General features: G+C 41.4%; 1 protein-coding gene across 1 annotated transcript in view; it reads right to left on the minus strand.

Annotated features, from left to right (window-relative positions):
* Positions 1-5,834: 5,834 nt before the first annotated feature.
* dnah9l (dynein, axonemal, heavy polypeptide 9 like) overlaps positions 5,835-18,986 on the minus strand; it is a 31,861-nt gene continuing 18,709 nt past the window's right edge. The window contains exons 53-92 of the mRNA XM_026374703.1: positions 18,785-18,886; positions 18,442-18,603; positions 18,101-18,184; positions 17,604-17,713; positions 17,325-17,487; positions 17,079-17,202; positions 16,703-16,845; positions 16,389-16,550; positions 16,187-16,246; positions 15,920-16,093; positions 15,674-15,820; positions 15,404-15,517; positions 15,107-15,250; positions 14,335-14,517; positions 14,211-14,216; positions 13,865-13,966; positions 13,400-13,534; positions 13,122-13,295; positions 12,812-12,944; positions 12,575-12,677; positions 12,199-12,321; positions 11,873-12,077; positions 11,484-11,648; positions 11,169-11,309; positions 10,856-11,026; positions 10,661-10,783; positions 10,366-10,559; positions 10,029-10,177; positions 9,598-9,725; positions 9,272-9,409; positions 8,979-9,068; positions 8,707-8,898; positions 8,435-8,554; positions 7,972-8,031; positions 7,544-7,726; positions 7,205-7,387; positions 6,973-7,088; positions 6,521-6,633; positions 6,269-6,409; positions 5,835-6,155 (exon numbers count right to left, since the gene is read on the minus strand). Coding sequence (XP_026230488.1) covers positions 5,908-6,155; positions 6,269-6,409; positions 6,521-6,633; positions 6,973-7,088; positions 7,205-7,387; positions 7,544-7,726; positions 7,972-8,031; positions 8,435-8,554; positions 8,707-8,898; positions 8,979-9,068; positions 9,272-9,409; positions 9,598-9,725; positions 10,029-10,177; positions 10,366-10,559; positions 10,661-10,783; positions 10,856-11,026; positions 11,169-11,309; positions 11,484-11,648; positions 11,873-12,077; positions 12,199-12,321; positions 12,575-12,677; positions 12,812-12,944; positions 13,122-13,295; positions 13,400-13,534; positions 13,865-13,966; positions 14,211-14,216; positions 14,335-14,517; positions 15,107-15,250; positions 15,404-15,517; positions 15,674-15,820; positions 15,920-16,093; positions 16,187-16,246; positions 16,389-16,550; positions 16,703-16,845; positions 17,079-17,202; positions 17,325-17,487; positions 17,604-17,713; positions 18,101-18,184; positions 18,442-18,603; positions 18,785-18,886 — 5,508 coding nt within the window. The 3' untranslated portion in view covers positions 5,835-5,907. The remainder of the gene's footprint in view (positions 6,156-6,268; positions 6,410-6,520; positions 6,634-6,972; positions 7,089-7,204; positions 7,388-7,543; positions 7,727-7,971; positions 8,032-8,434; positions 8,555-8,706; positions 8,899-8,978; positions 9,069-9,271; positions 9,410-9,597; positions 9,726-10,028; positions 10,178-10,365; positions 10,560-10,660; positions 10,784-10,855; positions 11,027-11,168; positions 11,310-11,483; positions 11,649-11,872; positions 12,078-12,198; positions 12,322-12,574; positions 12,678-12,811; positions 12,945-13,121; positions 13,296-13,399; positions 13,535-13,864; positions 13,967-14,210; positions 14,217-14,334; positions 14,518-15,106; positions 15,251-15,403; positions 15,518-15,673; positions 15,821-15,919; positions 16,094-16,186; positions 16,247-16,388; positions 16,551-16,702; positions 16,846-17,078; positions 17,203-17,324; positions 17,488-17,603; positions 17,714-18,100; positions 18,185-18,441; positions 18,604-18,784; positions 18,887-18,986) is intronic.

Here is an 18,986-nt window from a genome sequence, read left to right on the forward strand (position 1 = left end):
AGAACGACATCTTCTTCGATCCTCCATTCCACGCTGATGCTCTGGAACGGGAAGTGTTAGACATCCTTGGACTGGATGGTGATGGTCTGCAGGAGCGAGGTGGTGGAGACGCTGATCGTTTCTGGTTTCAGCCTCCCGACAACATGAGAGGAGATGAGATTGACGAGGAACTCCAGGATGTCGGACCTCCCTTTCCTCCACCCCCCTCACCCAACTTTGGGATGGATGGAAGACATGAGGCTCCTCCCTTCATTCCTCCTTTTGGTCCTCCTGGTGCTGCCCCTGCTGCTCCTCCCTTCATTCCTCCTTTTGGTCCTCCTGGTGCTGCCCCTCCTCCTGCTGCCCCTCCTGCTCCTCCCTTCATTCCTCCTTTTGCTCCTCCTGCTGCTGCCCCTCCTGCTCCTCCCTTCATTCCTCCTTTTGCTTTTGCTCCTCCTGATGCTGCCCCTCCTGCTCCTCCCTTCATTCCTCCCTTTGGTCCTCCTGGTGCTGCCCCTTATGCCTTCCTCTACATTCCTCTTTATGCTGCCCCTTTTGCCTTCCCCTACATTCCTCCCTATGCTGACCCTCACGCCTTCCCCTACAATCCTCCTTATGCTGGCCCTCATGCCTTCCCCTTCATTCCTCCTTTTGCTGCTCCTTATGCTGGCCCTCAGGCTTTCCCCTTCTTTCCTCCTTTTGCTGCTCCTTACTCTGCCTCTCCTTATGGCTTCCCTATTCATGAGGAGTCTGATTCAGGAGTAGATACCATGAGTGAGGATGAAGATGATCATCTCAGCCAGTCCTCCTTCCCTTATTCTGGTTCCTTCGCCAGCACATCTGTCTCTGAGGAGTCAGAAAGTGAAAGCTCTCAGGAAGAAGATCAGGTAGTTCCATCATCATGTGGCCTGAGCTCATCCACGAGGAGGATGAGGGAAGACAGTGATGAAGAGGGAGCTGCTTCGAAGAGGCCAAGGTGGACTGATGAGACTGACTCAGACTAAAACTACAATCTAGTTTAGTCAGTCTCATAGTGGCCTTTGCATCTGGCAGGGCTGAAGACACCCCAGTTAGTTTCTGGCACTGGGGCCTCTTACTGTTTTTTAGCAATGACTATGTCATTGAAGGTACTCTTTAATACTGAGAACTGGCCTTTGCGTCTGGCAGGGCAGTCAACATCCCAGGTAGCGTCTTGCACCAGGGCCTCATTGTTTGGTTTTCACAATTCAGCATGGTGGTTGGATCGACTTTTCTTTTACCCTGGAGGCTGGTTTGGTCTGGCAGGACTGTCGACACCCCGTGTGAAGTAGCCTTTGCGTCTGGCAGGGCATTCAACATCCCAGGAAGCGTCTTGCACCAGGGCTTGTTTTTTTTATACTTTTCACAATTCAGCATGGTGGTTGGATCGACTTTTCTTTCACCCTGGAGGCTGGTTTGGTCTGGCAGGACTGTCGACACCCCGTGTGAAGTAGCCTTTGCGTCTGGCAGGGCTTTCAACATCCCAGGAAGCATCTTGCACCAGTGCCTGTTTGTATGTGACTGTGACTCAGACTGGTTAGTCTAAGGACTGGACAGTCAGAGTGGAACTGGGGGTGTCTGGATTGGACCTCCTACATGTTTTCCTCTCAGTCAAGCTCATCAAAAGTAGAAAGAGGGCAGATGGCAACACTGTGGACAAAAAAGTAAGTATGAGTTTTTGACTTGTGAAGACACTGACTTAGTGATAATAGGATGTAAACTTGGTATCTTTTGTATTCTACACCTTTATACTGTATACAAAGAGTATATTTTAGTCAAAAAATGTATCTCACTAATCATTACTATTTATTCTCTTTTGTATTGTTTAGTTTTTACAATTCAGCATGGTGGTCTGATCGACTTTTCTTTCACCCTGGAGGCTGGTTTGGTCTGGCAGGACTGTCAACACCCCGTGTGAAGTAGCCTTTGCGTCTGGCAGGGCATTCAACACCCCAGGAAGCGTCTTGCACCAGGGCCTGTTTGTATGTTTATCTTGGTACGGAGGGTGCACCGACTTTTCTTTCACCCTGGAGTCTGGTTTTGGACTGGCAGGGCTGTCGACACCCCGTACAAGGATCCTCTACATCTGGCAGGGCAGGTGTCCTTCACTTGTCTACACCATCTTCCTCATCACAGCACTGTGACTCAGACTGGTTAGTGTGAGGACTGGACAGTCAGAGTGGAACTGGGGGTGTCTGGATTGGACCTCCCACATGTTTTCCTCCCAGTCAAGCTCATCAAAAGCAGAAAGAGAGCACATGGCAACACCGTGTTATGGAAAAGGCACATGGGTGGCTGCAGCTCGTACCCTGCTCTACACCAGAGTTCCCCATGACTAACTATTATTTCTCTCTTCCTGCTTCCTGCAACAACTCAGCTCAGCTCAGCTCTGAGCTTCACTGTGGACGAAAAAAGTAAGTATGAGTTTCTGACTTGTGAAAAAGTGACTTTGATAAGGATACAATGTAAAAAACCTTTAGTCGTGATGTATTTTGTATTTGCTGCTGTATTCTGTTTGCTAGCCCTATTGATCTAGATTATCATAGATGTAGATTATTCAACAATTTACTTACTTTTCTTTCTCTGGTTTTGTATTACACCAACTGAGCTGCTGCTGTTCACTGTGGACACAAAGGTAAGTGTGAGTTTTTGACTTGTTAAAAAATTACTTTAATTAAGATATATAAAATAAAAAAAAATAGCTATGTGCTATCTCAAGAATTTAACATTGAGTTGACGTACTGTTACTTTTCTTTCTATGTTTTTGTTTTACACCACTGGAGCTGCTGCTGTTCACTGTGCACACAAAGGTAAGTATAAGTTCCTGACTTGTTAGAACATTTATTTTAATTAAAATATAGAACATTAAAAAATAGCTATATACTAATTCACCAGTTAATAAATGATTTGACAGTTATTTTTTGTTCTGTGTTCTTGTTTTACTCCAACTGAGCTGCTGCTGTTCACTGTGGACACAAAGGTAAGTATGAGTTCCTGACTTGTTAAAAAATTACTTTAATTAAGATATAGAAAATGAAAAAAAAAAGCTATATACTATCTCAACAATTTAAAATTGAGTTGACGTACTGTTACTTTTCTTTCTCTGTTTTTGTTTTACACCACCTGAGCTGCTGCTGTTCACTGTGCACACAAAGGTATGTATGAGTTCTTGACTTGTGAAAAAGTAGACTTGGTATATTTTGTATTCTACACCTTTAAACTGTATACAAAGAGTATATTTGAGTCAAAAATGTTTCTCACTAATCATTACTATTTGTTCTCTTTTCTTACATTACTTCACCGCCTGAGCTGCTTCTGTTCACTGTGGACCAAAATGTAAGTGTAAGTTTCTGACTTGTTAGAGAAGTGACTTTGATAAGGATACAATATAAAAAACCTTTAGTCCTGTCGTATTTTGTATTTGCTGCTGTATTCTGTTTGCTAGCCCTATTGATCTAGATTATCATAGATGTAGATTATTCAACAATTTACTTACTTTTCTTTCTCTGGTTTTTGTATTACACCATCTGAGCTGCTGCTGTTCACTGTGGACACAAAGGTAAGTGTAAGTTCTTGACTTGTTTGAAAAATTACTTTAATTAAGATATAGAAAATAAGAAAACTAGCTATGTGCTATCTCAACAATTTAAAATTGAGTTGACGTACTGTTACTTTTCTTTCTATGTTTTTGTTTTACACCACTCGAGCTGCTGCTGTTCACTGTGGACACAAAGGTATGTATGAGTTCTTGACTTGTTAGAACATTTATTTTAATTAAAATATAGAACATTAAAAAATAGCTATATACTAATTCACCAGCTAATAAATGATTTGACAGTTATTTCCCGTTCTGTGTTCTTGTTTTACTCCACCTGAGCTGCTGCTGCCCACTGTGGACTGAACAGTACCTACAAGCTTCTTATTTAGATACCAGAGAAAATGGCTGCCATCCAAACATTAATGTATGTTGTGTAAATTCTGTTTATCACATGTGTTCATTAATATACTTTAGATAATTCTGTTTAGTTATACTAACCTTTGTTTTATCTTGATCTATTTATATGTCATTACCTGAGCTGCTGACATTCACACACTGTGCAAAAAGTAAGAGAGAAAATCAATTGACAACTGTGAAATTTAAAAATACTTCAAGTTTTGCAGATTATTTTGGAAAGCGTGTATGATATTCTACTCTAGTATAGTTTATCCACATAAAATCCTTTATTAATAAAATGACTTGTCTTACGAAATATTTGATCTTAATCTACACCTGAGCTGCTGCTGTTCACATGATGTTGGAAAAAGGTAAGAGGACAATATTCTGTATTACTATCCATACAAACACTATGGTTCACTTCTTGTTCATACTGTGTAATCTCACACATACATCACCTCGAATTACTAACCATCACTTATTGTTTTCCTATTTTATTCCACCACCTGAGCTGCTGCTGTTACTAAAAGGTGAGCTTTGGACTTTCAAAGACAGCTGCATGTGTATCACTAAGTGTTGCTGTTAATAATAACATTGATATTAATAATACTTTTTATTTTTACAAACACCCAGATGTTCCAGAGTATTTGCAGGGCTACCTTCAGGAAGATGACCACACGATGGATAGCAGTAATCACCTGTGACTCAGCCGACTTAAGTAAGTTAAGGAATCATTTTGGGAGAGACTTTTATTTACTTTCTTGCCAAACGTTTAGTGACAATATGCTAAGCTAACTGGCTGCTGCAGACATGAGAGTGGACTTCAGTCAGGGCACTTAACTCATCTAAATCTAGATTTATTTAGACATGTGCTGTAACTGGAGTTTGTGACACTGGCTACAGTCCAAGGGAAGGATCCATATACATCACTTGTTCTTGAAACAGGAGCAGGATTCCTCCAGGGCCTTTGGTGTTGCTGGGGCTCCTGAGAGGAAGTTAACTGAACACACTGAACCAGCTTCAGCACCAAAACATTCTCCACCTCATTACTCTGATATTGAATTAAATAAAAAGGGAAAAATCTCAAATGTAAAATGATCCTGTGTCCTGTGAGATCCTTTACTCTTTATTACTGTGGAATTAGTATCAGCCTGATGGTTTGACCAGCACAATGAAACAGACAGAAATACCCCAGATATTCTATGGATGGACTATTTCATGTCCTACAAGTTTGTACAGACACTTATTGTTCCCAGACTAACTATCATAATGACTCTGGGTAATGGTGCCCAACTTCTAACTTTTTATCACTGATGTATGCTGTATCCTGGGTCCCTCAGCAACCTGTAGGTGTCTGAATCTGGTAACTAGTTTGATAGCTACAATAAATAGTTACTTTATTTATTTTCTCCTACAACTCTCACAGAACACTATCTTATAAGGAATCACTAGCAAGTCACCTGCCCACTTTCATGTTTGCAAAATTATCATTCACTACAATATATGTACAGTTCAGTGACAGCTGGTCCAAAATCTGCTCATACGAGGTCAACAACTGTGAAATAGAAGACTACAAGTGGATCTAAACAATGACATCACTCCAAGAGAACCCTACAAATAGTGAATTGATCCATTGTTAATATACAAATATTATTTAAAATAGATGTAAATATTTTGAAAGGCATTTTACTAAGGTTAAAATGTGGCAGAGAGCCTTTGAGTGCAGGACAAAGTATGTGTCCTAAATGACTGAAGATGAAGTGCATTTTGAGAAGAAACAAATGTTATTCTATTAGTTTTTGTAAGAACTGCTCACTGACACATTTTGACAATTTAAGTCTTGTGATTTATTACTAGACTGGAAGAAATAAAGGTAAAAACCACTAGATCCCACATTCCCACATTTAATTTCAGCTTATGTGATGCTGTGTGCAAGTGGGACACAACTCTTAGCCCCTAACCCTCCAAACTCCTTCTCACACACTTAGCAGCAGAGCCACACCAGCTAGCACCCATTTAGCTGGCCTCTCCCTAGTTTTGAGATTAAACGTCCATACATATGTGGGTCCTCTGATCTTGGTCTTGTAAAGTGGGCACTCGTAGATATTCCTCGTCTCCTGACGGTCATTGGGCACAGCTCGGACTGAGATGACGGGCATGGCGGGGGTCAGCTCCTTGAGACGGGCCTCAGTGATTACCCCAGCCTGAGTGTCCCACCTTGCACCTGTAGAAAGGAAAAAGAAAACAGGATTACCAGGATTAATAAGATGATCATTGGTCAAGTCAGTTAATGCCACAAGGCTGAATAAGTAGAGTCAGGTAGTGTGACTACAGCACCTTCCATGTAAAGTCCATAGACGTATGCACCCTCCCTGGCAGGCTGGTTAAACTCCTCTTTAAATTTCTTGGTCACATCCACTGTCAAGTTCACTTTATCCAGGGGCCACTCATTCTTACGTGCCAGAGACTGCATCACAGCTAAAAAGCAAGAATATCAGAAAACCTCAAAGGATTAATAAATAGCAGACAGAGCAAGAAAATAAATGTGCCTAGGTCTTATTTTTCCTTTATGCACAAATGTGTTCCTACCAGTGAGAAAGGACTGTGGGTTAAAAAGTCCAGACAGCCAGACCACACTGGGCAGAGACAGGTCCTGTGTCCAGCTGTCCAACTCTTTACAACGCTGCAACACATCGTTATACCTGATAGACACACACACATACAAAGAGGCAAGAGCTAATTTTATATCTAGCATTAGTACTTGATTTTCTACAGGTGAGTGCATTAATACTGTGTACAGGTAACTTAGTTTAAAGTGTATTAAATATATTATTCAATAGATTCTTTTGGAACAACACCTGCTGCACTTAAATGCCCCAATAAGTCATAACTTAAATTTCACCTGGTGGTTTTAATACGGTGGACAGAGATCAGTAAAGGTACTCTGAGTGGCAAGCTGTGTCCTGACACCTGTTGGCTGATTATTAGTGTGTGTACTTCCATATTCACATCTCTGAACATGCAGACACACACATACACACCATATAGATAAGCTGTAGGTGGAGGGGTATGCCAGCTTGGTCCAGGTGTCAGGGACGTTGTCAAAGAACAAGGCTGTCTGCAGCTTCTCCATCTCAGAGGAAATGGCCAGTTCCCCCTTTGACAGAGACAGAACATTCACATTACTGCAGTGAGATGATGGTTTAATATAGAATTTGATAATAGTGAGATGTTGACGGATGCACTGCAGGGAACGGTACAAGCATACACTACCTTGAGTCCCAGGTCGAGTTCCTTGAGTGAGCGCCGCATCTCAGAGATGAGTGTGTTCATACGCTCACACTCCTGGAAGCAGACCAGGATATACGGGGACCGCTCAGCTGTCTTGGAGGTAATGTCAGACATATTGTACTCCTCTGGTAGCTTTTCCAACACTTCATCTAAAATAGTTTTGACCTGGAGGAAGGCGGAGTCAGTAATGACTATAAACATAAGAAGGGAACTGGCCAAAGTTGTTGAAGAAGGGATTAGAAGTTGTTCAGTGCTAGAGCTAAAAAAATATCTTGGATTTCCTGTCAAGAAAAAAATAACCGAACATGTAGGTGTAGCTACCTTCTCCTCCAGTGTCTGCGAGACTCCTTCACCCATCACAGCATCAGGAGACTGCAGCTCCAGCAGAGTGTGGAAAAGACTGTCGGACGTCACTGTCAAGAACTCAATTTCTGCATTGGGGTGTAACCCATAATGCACTGGGCTCTCATGGGGCAGCATCTCATCTATGAAATTATGGTAACCCTGTAGAAGTGGGAAAAATTTTTTTTTAAATAATTATTAAAAATGATGCGTGCGTTTATTGCAGTACTTGTATGGACTAGCATTGTGGGCACTGAAACTTCAATCTTTCTTTACTCACAGTGGACTGAACCCACTATTTACAAGTTGACACACCAGGGTGCAGTTATATTTCTGTTTACATCAGAGAAATGGTCTATGACATGTAAACTTGGTAAAGAAAGTGTTCCCACAAACACATGTATTACCTGATAGTCCAGGTTGGAGGGGACAACAAATCCAGGAGCCAAAGCAAGCTTCCGGTCAAACTAGGAAAATGGAGCAGTAAGAAAACAAACAAACCTTTTACTTTACCCTAACACAATAACTCAATACAAAACACAGAACTGCCAAAAGTGTGTCCGGTAGTGGCTACGATAGACCCCGAAATGAAATAAAATCTATGAAGATGGAACCGTAATTCCTCAATGGTTAATGCCACACATTTGTCAGTCCCCTTTCTGAAAGCTGAAAGTCGTTTTATTTAAATTTGTGGCGGTGTGCAGAGGACAAATTCCAAAAAACCTCCTTCCATTTATTTTTTTGTATTTGCTCCAGAAACAGCTCAAATTAGAACAATGTCAAGTCACTATCGTCCTAACTTGACAGCTGTTTGTGGAGGATTATAATTCTGTTTTCTGTCTGTGTCTACTCACCAATAAACATACAAACCTGATTGGGCTGCATGTATTCTTCTAGATATGTTCTACAGAGCCGTCTGTCCCAGTCGTCAGTGATGTGTCCTCCATACATTATCTCCCCAAACAGATACCTCAGGTCCTCCCATGGCACCTTCACCATTGAAATTTTTATGAAACTCACTGCCAGTGTCTTAATTTTCTTAATGTTGTGGAACATAACACACCCTGTACACACACACACGCGCCTCTCTTTCACTTACTCAGTTATGCACCAACTCATTCACTCACACCAACAACACCAACCTGTGCATTAGCCTCCAAGTAGTTGTAGAGGACATTAACAGATATTGTCAGGTCTCCAGTGTTAAAGGGATACTTTCTGTTCCAACCCTGTGGACCAAACTTTCTTCTCTCTGCCACACAAGCATGGAAGTAGCACAGAGAGAAGAGGATCGTCTTAAACTCCTGCTCACGACTGCACTGGTCCAGGATATCCTATAGGGGAGCAATAAATTGATGAATAAATAAAGAATATTGAGGAATATCAGCGCAAAGCAGGGAGAGTATATACTCACCTGGTCAAAGTTATCCAAAGCAGCATGCAAATTGGCATGCATGCCGGTGGGAGGTTCGTTGGTGATCTTGATAGCATTTTCCAGAATGCCCTGTTTCCAGAATTCCCAATAAAAACATATAAGACACCTTTAGGTGTGTACGGTATTTAATGACTTAACTTTGGTGAACATTGTAGCAGAAATGCAATGTAAGTGCAGGAAAGACGCCTAGCAGCGTACCTTCATTATGTGCATGTGCTAAGTGCCAGGATTAATTGAGGTAATCTTATTGCATGGGTACACTGCGTCTCTACCTGTGGGATAATGTGCTCCTGGGGTGTTGGTGCTGGTTCAGCGCTCATAAACACTCTGTAGTCAGGATGACTGCCTTCACAGAAGCGCTCCAGGAGTTTCTCAAGTGAACCCAACCATCGGGCAACCAGGTGAATGTTCTGCAGGGAGATGATGATAAACCCACCATTAAAATCTGGTATAGTACAGATGGCAACAAAGTGAGCTTTACAGCAAGCTTAGTGTTTCAGCAGCACATTTTCTCAGAAAGTCTAAACGACTTGCTGATAAAACACTTGGTCAATCGATCCAAACATTCAAATTAAACTCATCTTTCTTGCAGTCAAACCTGTAATATAACCCAGTGGCCCTCCCTGGCAGCCTTCTCCATGGCAACCTCAGCCACAGCTTCCTGACCCTGACCCAAGGACACGTTGTGAAGCTTCCCAAGGTCGATGGTGAAACCCAGCTTCCTTCCTGGGAACACACAGTAATAAAATTTTGTATATGTTGACAGACTGAATTACTTTTGCAATATGTTATTACTGTTTACATTTGAAAATACTCTTACATATATTCTTACACACATCATTTCTTCTCTACAGTGCTACTATCACTTAATTGTTTAGCAATGACTTTTTAAAACCCAGCAATGCAACACTTCTTGAACATGAAAATACCACTTTGTGGGAGTAGTGAACTGTGTGATATAAGTGCATGAGGACTTGAGTGTGTAGATGACCAGTCTGTGCATGTTTGCAGCTACTTTGTGCACAATACCTAGAGACTCCACATCTTTAAGAGGGTCCACTCCTGGGGAGAGGATGAAGAACACAGGAGAGGCTGGACCGCTTTCTCTAAAGGACTTAGAAAACTCAGTCTTTCTGCCCTCTGTATACTTCACCCCAAGCTTTTCTTCCACAAAATTCCTATATTATGCCAACAGGGAGAGCAGAAAAGACATATTACCAATTACAAAAATCCTCTAGCCGCTCCTAGAAAAGAGGATGGGGTAAGAAGACATTTACTAGTAATATGCAAATATATGTAAGTTTATGAGGAAATCAGGAAGATTTTATATATAACCACAAGAAGAAGAAAAAAAAATCTTCCACACCTAACAGCATAGGTCATGCGGTCTGGTCTTAAGGCTCTCATCATGATAAGTTTCTGCAGGGAGCTTTTTCCTTTCCAATCCTGGGGAAACTTCTCCTTCTCTGGACACTCCGACTCTACCAACTTCTTCCAGCGTTTAGGGGAGCCCTCAATGTCCCGATCAAGACCACGAAACTCATCAGTAAAGCTCATCACCTGGGCAAAGACAAGGGACAGCAGGAAGGGATTCCCATGTATGACGCCACGTGTTTCTATAAGCCAGCAATAATAGCTAGTCACCGTGTTTGCACTTGTACCTTGATTGCGCTCCATGCTGAGTTGGACAGAAAGTCTATGGGACTCACATAGCTGTGGTCAATGTTAAAACGTAGCAGGAAGTCTAGCTCTCGCATATCTATCTCCTTACTCATCAGGAGCAACTGAAAGAGGGAGAACACAGTAAAGGAAAAAAAGCCACTTTCTCCAACACTGACACAGAGACACAAACGCACCTGGAAGGCTAGCTGTGCAGTAAAGGTGAGCTTGTCTCTCTCAAAAAGTCCCCTGCTGATATAGTTGAAGGTTGAGTAGGTAACACAGTCTATTAGTGTGTTTACTCTGTTCTTCACGTCCACATAGGCCTCCGCCATGTCCACTGCCTTGTGGAAAACCACATTGAAGGCCTGAGAACAAGAGTCACGATAGATTTAGTAGAAACTGCTTTTTTAAAATGATTTACTATTTATTGTTAATATTGTTTATTATACTGTATAAACATCTGGTTCTGCTACTGTGAATCAGTTCTTTACTGTCTCATCTGGTTACCTTGAGACTGAACTGGTACATGGGGTTGATCTTGTTCAGGTCATTCATGATAAAGTAAAGCAGAGATGCTCTGACAGCAACGGGGCGATAGTGTTCTCTGGCTTCATTTATTTTCACCTCATTAACCTTTGCTTCTACTACCTGAAAATGAGGGATAGAAAGTAGTCAAAGAAGAAAAAAACAGAACGAGATACAACAAATAAAGGTAGCAGGAGTAAATATGAATATGCTAATGAATGGGACAGATAAAAACAAGTATTACTGAATATTTCAGTCAATGCTATGAAAACAATCCACACACATTCACCCTGTTACCTTCATCTCTATCTCAGCAGCAGTGTGCTTGGTCGTCTCTAGCTTCTCCACCAGCACATTGTCACCTAGGAAGTTACTCTCCGCAGCAGACAGCCTGGTCAGAAGCTCGTCCTCCAGAAGCTTAAGTTCAATCTTAAACAGGTTCTGCTGTTTGGTCAGCTCACTCTGCAGTGAGTTCATACAAACAGGCTGTCATTGCATGCGGTAGCGTGGGTCGTTTTGATAGTTATTGGACATTGGGAATCAGATAATGTGGTAACAGAACAAACTTGAGACTAGAAACCAGAGAACACTGGTATTCTATGATGCAGAAATAAAAAGGTACATGAACAGACAGACTTCTGTTCACTCAGAAGGGAAAAAAGACCTCGGCCACTAATTTTCCTCACCTTGAGACGCTCCAGGTCTGGTCTCTCCTGGTTCACAACTTGGGCCAGTAGCTGGTCCTCCAGTCCGTCCCTGGTAACTGTGAAATTGATGAGGGTTGTCTGGGCCTGAATTTCTGGCTTGTAGTGAGGATTAGCCAATTTAGTGTGGAGGATAAGTCTGAAGCCTGGGTGGAAGAAACACTCCTTGTCCCCAACCTTTATACAACTGTGAGACGATGAGAAAAAAAACACGAGCAGGGGTAAAACATGAGAGAATAGCAGAAAACAAACAGGGACAGATGGTTGTTTTGTGTGTACACATGCCCACTTTTCTGTCAGTGTGTTACCTGCCCTTCTTGATTGTGTGTCGTCCCAGCAGAGGGTCAATAACAGGGTCAATGGTCTCCTCGAGGTTCTCAATGAGGACAGTTTCCCCTGCCACTACTGCCTGCTCTATCACATCTACATAACTGGATAATATTCAATATTAATAGAATAAAATAAAATTTAATTTAAAAATACACATAACAGTTTTCTCAGAGTAAAACGCGTCAAGGCTGCACTTTATTACAGCTGCGTATTGCGTGCTGTATGTGAATGGTGCTAAGTAAACTTAACACATTCTGCAGCTGCTTCACTGTAAAAACTTTCCCATATTCGCTGAAAATGTTTTATTATGTATATATTATAGAGTTTAACAAATTTGATTGAGAAGACACTCACCCTCTCTGTCCTAGACTGATAACCTTGAGACTGCTGCCATAGCGACTCTTGATCCACTTGATGCCCTGCAGCTGAGGGTCAATGAGGAGAGGCCAGCGCTCGCCTGAGGCAAAAACACATGAGCCATGTGTGGAGATTTGTCAGCATTACGAGGCAAACATAGCACCTCAGAGTTTCTATGACTATGAGAACAGCACTTCCATCCCTTTGTTGATGTGATTTAATGCCACTACTCACAGTTAGTGAGGATGGTTGCATTCTGAGTGGACATTTTGTCGCCTGGTAAACCTTCATTGTTCCACTGAGCTACTGTCGCATCATCAGTCAGCATTGACACTGGATCTAAGCCCTCTGTCATGGGGATGGGCATCTAATCAAAAGATGAAATTAAGAAATCAGCAAACTAAAATATGATTGAAAAATGTGCAGATTTACACAGGAGACATAACTTTAAGCAGACTTTTATATAGATGTTGTAGATATACTTCTACAGACCTTCACTGTAGGATAGTTTATAAGGAATGTATTAAGTGTATTTAAGACTGACCTTCTGGCTGCGCAGAAAAGGCATCCAGAGGTTGTCCAGCAGCTCTCTCCTGTACTTCTTGGAGAAGGAGCCAGCATAAGAGATGAAGGCTGAAGTTAGAAGGACGTCCCCACACAGAGTTTTCTCCTGTTCATGAAACTGAGCCACTGAGTGGGCCCAGCGGACATTCTCACTCTGTAAAACACATAGAGAGAGCACACACAGGTATATGCAGGAGAAAGTATGTGTATTATTGGTATACTGCAAATCAGTCCCCTACTGATCGCAGCTGTGCCCACCTCTAGCCCTTTCACAAGACGATTGGCTAATTCTATTGTCTTGTTGGTACGGTTGACCTCTTCCTGAAACTGTAGTTTCTCTGATGTGGCTTTTTCAAATGCTGTTGTGAGAGTTTCCAGGCTGCTGTCCAGCTCCTAGAGAAAACGTAGAGGCAAAATATGAAAACCTTTGTTCCTGGAGAAAATGCAACAGTTTAAATTGAAAAATGTAAACATAACTGGTAGATGATACAATTAAAGGTACAATACAGATTGTGAAATGTTTGACTAGCTAAAAAAAAACACTTGCCTTCAGTAAGTGTTGTGACAGAATTTGACAAGAAACAAACAAACAATGGCCTTTCTTCTCTAACAGTCTGCAAGTCGCAGATAACACATACAGTATTTACAGATGAAGCATAAGAGAGGAAATAAACTACGAAAAAAGAAACTAAGGAAGCCTCAGAGACTTTAAAGCAGACTCACACTCAGTTTCTTCCTGATGGCCTCTAGTTTCTCAGCAGCCTCAGCCAGATCAGCATTGGCCTGAGACAGACGCATCCTCTTCAACTCTACCTCACAGAGCACCTGGAGAGACAATGCACGTGCACGCACGCATGCGCACACACAAAAAATTTCATTTTGCCCAAACATATTATTTAGGCGACACCACTCTGTATTATATAGAAATTAAAGATAATAAAATATGATATGAACTCTGCAATTATTAATGACACATAGTTCTAAAAACTGTTTAAGAATTTTGAGGAAATAAAACTAACACACACACACACACAGACAGGAACTATAAGATATAAAGTAGAGTACTTACAAAAATCTATCAAAGGCAGCACAAACGTTAGGTAGAGAAGATACAACATGTAAAACAACAAAACATCACACAATCAGTTGGTTTGAGACTTCATACGTGCGACAGCTGCTGCATATATATGTACCTCATGGAAGCCTATGATGTTGATTACCCAGGCACAGAGCCCTGCAGCAGCCGAGGATTTCTGTCGTACAAAGTCAGGGTTGAATTCTGGGTCACTGAGGTACTCGTCTTTCACACACCTTACGGTGGCCTCGGGAATATGCTCTTTGTCAAAGTTCACCAGAGCCTGCAGGAAGTCATCCACCTGGATGGACATTTGTGTGCAAAGATGAGCAGATTAGATGGTGTCTCATTACAATGTCTGTACAGTACAGTGGGACCTTAGTCATTTATTTATTATGGTATTAGTATGTGATCCTGTGTCTTTAGTAACTGGTCTGATCCAACTTGTATTTGCAACTATCTAATGTAACACAATGTTTTTTAAAAGCTCTTGTTCAGTTTCACTTGGTTTCACAACATGGTAGAAGCACATGCGATATAAAATGTATATATATATATATATAAACCATATAGCACAGACTTAAGGGTAAAATACATACAATATTAAGCAGTTATTAAGCAGTCAGCAAAACATATTAAAAACAAAGAAAAGAACAGCACTAAATACACATTTATAATAAATATGATATGCACTATACAGTAAATGCATGTCCATTATTGATTGTGTGGCAGAGACAGGGAATAAAACAGCAAATCCATTTAAATGTTGTTTCAGCAATACCAAAATATCTGTTTATCTGTTTCTGGCTTTTTTGTGATTGACATGTGGGCTTGGAGGCAGCAAGGCATTAATCTAAAGAACACTCTGAGCCATCACCGTTAAAAATCACCTTGCTCATAACCATCTTGGAAGCCTTCCAGCTGCGATCTTTGGGAATTCGGCCTTGGGGAGCCAGTAGCACCAGAACAGCTGCTGAGACGTTGGTGACAATAGCTGGAGGGTTAGGGAACGTCCTCAGCTCTGTCAGGTTCAACTGAGTGACAAACACAGAGGGGTGGGACAGAGTCATGTGTTTTTTCAGTTGTTTATTTACAGCTTGTGATGGTTAAGTGTAAAGTAAACTGAATGGAACAAAATAAAGCAATTGCGGTGGAAGGATTTAGGTCTTTGTGTGCCAGTGTTTTACTCTGTTGAGGGTATTGAGGGCTGCATTGGCTGCCTGTAGGGCAGGTTCAGCCTTGACCAGGTCTTCTTCTGTGTCCTTCTGCTGTTTGGTGACTTCAGCTTGAATTGCTGCCACCTGAATGACCAAAAAAAGGCCGAAGTCATCTACATACTGTATGTACTCTGAATGGACTTTTATTCTGTATATTAGAAATGCCTTAATCTAAATAAATTCAAACATAATTTTGAGTATAACTAGATTAGATTCACTAGACCAACACACAAATCCTACCCTTTGCTCCTCAGCATCAGCCACAGCCCTCTCTTGGTTCAGCTTGTCTGTCTGTTGTCCTATCTTAGCAATGAGAGCTTCGATATCTGAGTTTCTCTGCCATAGCTCCACCTCCTGCAACGCTAGCTTAGCTTTCAGATCCTCCACCTGGAAAAACAAGAAAATAAAAAAGCATGTTTACTGTATTGGATAGACTTCCAGGTAAGCTGATAACTTACACAATCAGTACAGTGCATGCTATCTGACCTGTGACGCAGTAGACAGCAATTTCTGTAGGCCATTCTCTAATCTGTCCATCTTCTGGGTCAGTTCTGTGCGCTTTTTGCCCAGCAGGTTGCCATACAGCTTCATGAACTCTAGGAAACTCTTTGGGGTGGTGTAGTTGAAGTGCTTCTCATTCTGCTGGTACTTGACACTCACCTGGGTGTTGTAGGTTTAAACAGAGACCAAGAGATGGTATCAGAGAAAGATGTCAGGAGTGGTTATCATCCAGAGTGTGTTGCAATAACTCACCTCATTAACACTAGTGTGGGCATAGGAGATAAACGCACTGATAGATGCTCTCACGTTTGGCTGCATTGGGTGAGCATACACACAGATTTTTTCAATTCTTATATTTGTACCAATTCATTCGAGTAAGCACATTTCTCTTAATAAAACTTAACAAAATATGTATTTTATGTACTACACCCTTCTATCGTCATTGTGCCTTTACCTCCAGTCCTGGTATCTTCTCTATGAAAGTAGAGCTGACAGACTGCAATGCGAGCTGAGGCCAGGGGTGAAACCAGTTAATTGCGGTGCAGTTCACCAGAGCCGGAAATTTCCGTGCACGTGTCCGCAATGTGAACCCCACTGGTGAGAAACACAAGACGACCTGGAGCAAAGAGTCGGTCGTGAAAGGTCATGAAGAAAGGATGAAAAGCGCAGTGAAAGATAAAAAAGTGTTTAAATAAACTAGGTATTGTGTTATACTCTGACAGCATGACTTGTGTGGTTTAATGTTCCATAATAAATTATGTTTTAAACCTTGAGCTGTCTTCGTATCCTCTCAATGAAGAAGCTCCAGCAGTTGTCTCTGGAATCTATAAGTCCCAAACCTCTGAGCTCCATTCGGATGGATGCCACTATCATATCCACTTCTTCATCACTAAAGAGGTCTGGAATATCCCCTACATGACACAATCAATGCAGACTAAGAATATGTGTTTGTATCTATTGATATGAGGCCACAGTTGCCATTTGTTAAGTTGTTGATGCCATTTAATACCATTTGTGCTTGATTATATTATTCAAAGGTGTCCCTACTTAAAAGTATGCCCATTCTTTCTATTTCACAATAGCAGTTTTACCCAGTGCTTTACTTATTAGAGAAGTCAGTCATCCAAAGTCAGTGTAGCCAAACCTGAGGCCAGCATATCGTTGATGAGCACCAAGAAGCGTTCATCTGGAATCTGTGCATCGGTATGAAGGAAGACTGTCCCAATGTTCTTCACCCCCACTTTTATATATAATGCTGCTATATCACTCTGAAGATGAGGGTTGCAGAAAAGGGAGAAATAATACGTAAGAAAGACCAGAAAAAAACAATACTACAAATAACATGTAATGGCATTTTGTATTTATTTAGCATGCGGGTGTGCATGCTTACCTTAAGGTCATTTATGCCATAACCTTTACGCAGAGTGATCTGGAAAACTTCCAGCATGCTGAGGAAGGCAGCCAGCCGACACAGACTCTGCTTCCCGCTGCCTCCAACCCCCACCAGCAGGGCATTACCATAGGGGGCCTCCAATATACGACTGATACGACACCTAAACACAAACCCTAGAATTTATTGTGTATATATGGTCTGTATCGTCTTTATAAATATACCCTTGTGTACAGTATGTTAGAAGACAGTATGTGTTTGGCTTTGTGTGTGTCTTACACATGCTGGATAGCTTCTTCAAACAGGACCAGGTCCATGACAGCATGCAGCTCATTATAATGCTCCAGGGCCTCTGCTAGTATCTTTTGGAGTTTCTCCCAGTCTGAAGCCTGACAAGACAGGAAAATAAACAAATGAACTCTGCTGTTCAGTAAGAGACACAGTGTCTTAGTCACTATGTGGTACTGTATCTTCCAGATAGGTAATGAAATTAAGATCATATCAATACTTGATTTGATTAATTTCATTTCACAGCCAATATAGAAATGAGAGGTAATTCGTTTAGTAATGACATATGCATTCATCCTCCCCCTGAAAGATTATACATGACTGCAGTACCCACGTACTAAGTTGATCACAGTAAAAAAAATATGAACTCATCCAATTTTAAAAGCACAGTTAATAAAGAATAAATAGGAGCTTGAAAGGAGCAAAACAATATTCAGACCAGCATCTGCTCAGCTCTCACTAGCTTGTATGTGAATCAATATGTCTACCTGGTGATAGCGAGGCTCTCCTACACCTTGAGCAAAGTGGCAGTACACCAAAGGCTGGTGGATAAAGATGGATTCGTCTATTCCCTGCAGAAAATTGGCAGAAACTGAGATTTGAAACAATAGGGAAACATTAAACACTCCTCAGTTAGGACCTATCTTCACATGGCTAGAAATAGACCCTCCATTCTGAGTTAAACTCTCAACTTTACAGACTGCCTGAAAACATCTGTGCTCTTTACATTGCTGGATCAACCACACTGTTGACTCGAAAAGGGCATTTGTTGCCTAGCATTGTTAAAGTTTAAACATTTTGAACATAAAGTTATGTTCCTGTTTCTTACCTCAAAATATCTTTTGCCAGTGTCCAGAAGGATTTTGTTGAAGAGTTCAACATCTTTTTCTTCCATAAGTTTGTCAGAGTAAACCCTGGAGCTCTCATGGAGCCACAGATGAACCAGTTCCATTGGGTAACGAATACACTCGGGCAGGGCAAACAGAATACCCTACACATCACATAGATTACAGACATCTAATACTTTAGTTTATTTGCCAGAAAAGAGGAAATGTAGCTTCATACTTGAGGCTATTATTACCCCAAGTGTGAGTCTTAACCCAACAACAAAGTGACTTTAGGTAGTGTTGCGTTTTACATGTGGTAATAACCACTGATTACATGTGTGTTACCTGGAAGATGTTAGAGAGGTCTCGCAGGTTGAAGATATAGTGGAAGCGTATCGCTGTCGGAAGGAAGTTCTGACTGATTTTCTGGTGCAGACAAATAGCGCCCTGGATGGGCAAAATCAAAAGATAGTTGGATGCAGAAATGGTTGGTTAGATCGGCAAACAGAAACTGATCTATACATGGATCTAAGTAAAGATTAAAATT

The sequence above is a fragment of the Anabas testudineus genome, chromosome 17, assembly GCF_900324465.2.
Source record: "Anabas testudineus chromosome 17, fAnaTes1.2, whole genome shotgun sequence".
Classification (NCBI taxonomy): domain Eukaryota; kingdom Metazoa; phylum Chordata; class Actinopteri; order Anabantiformes; family Anabantidae; genus Anabas; species Anabas testudineus.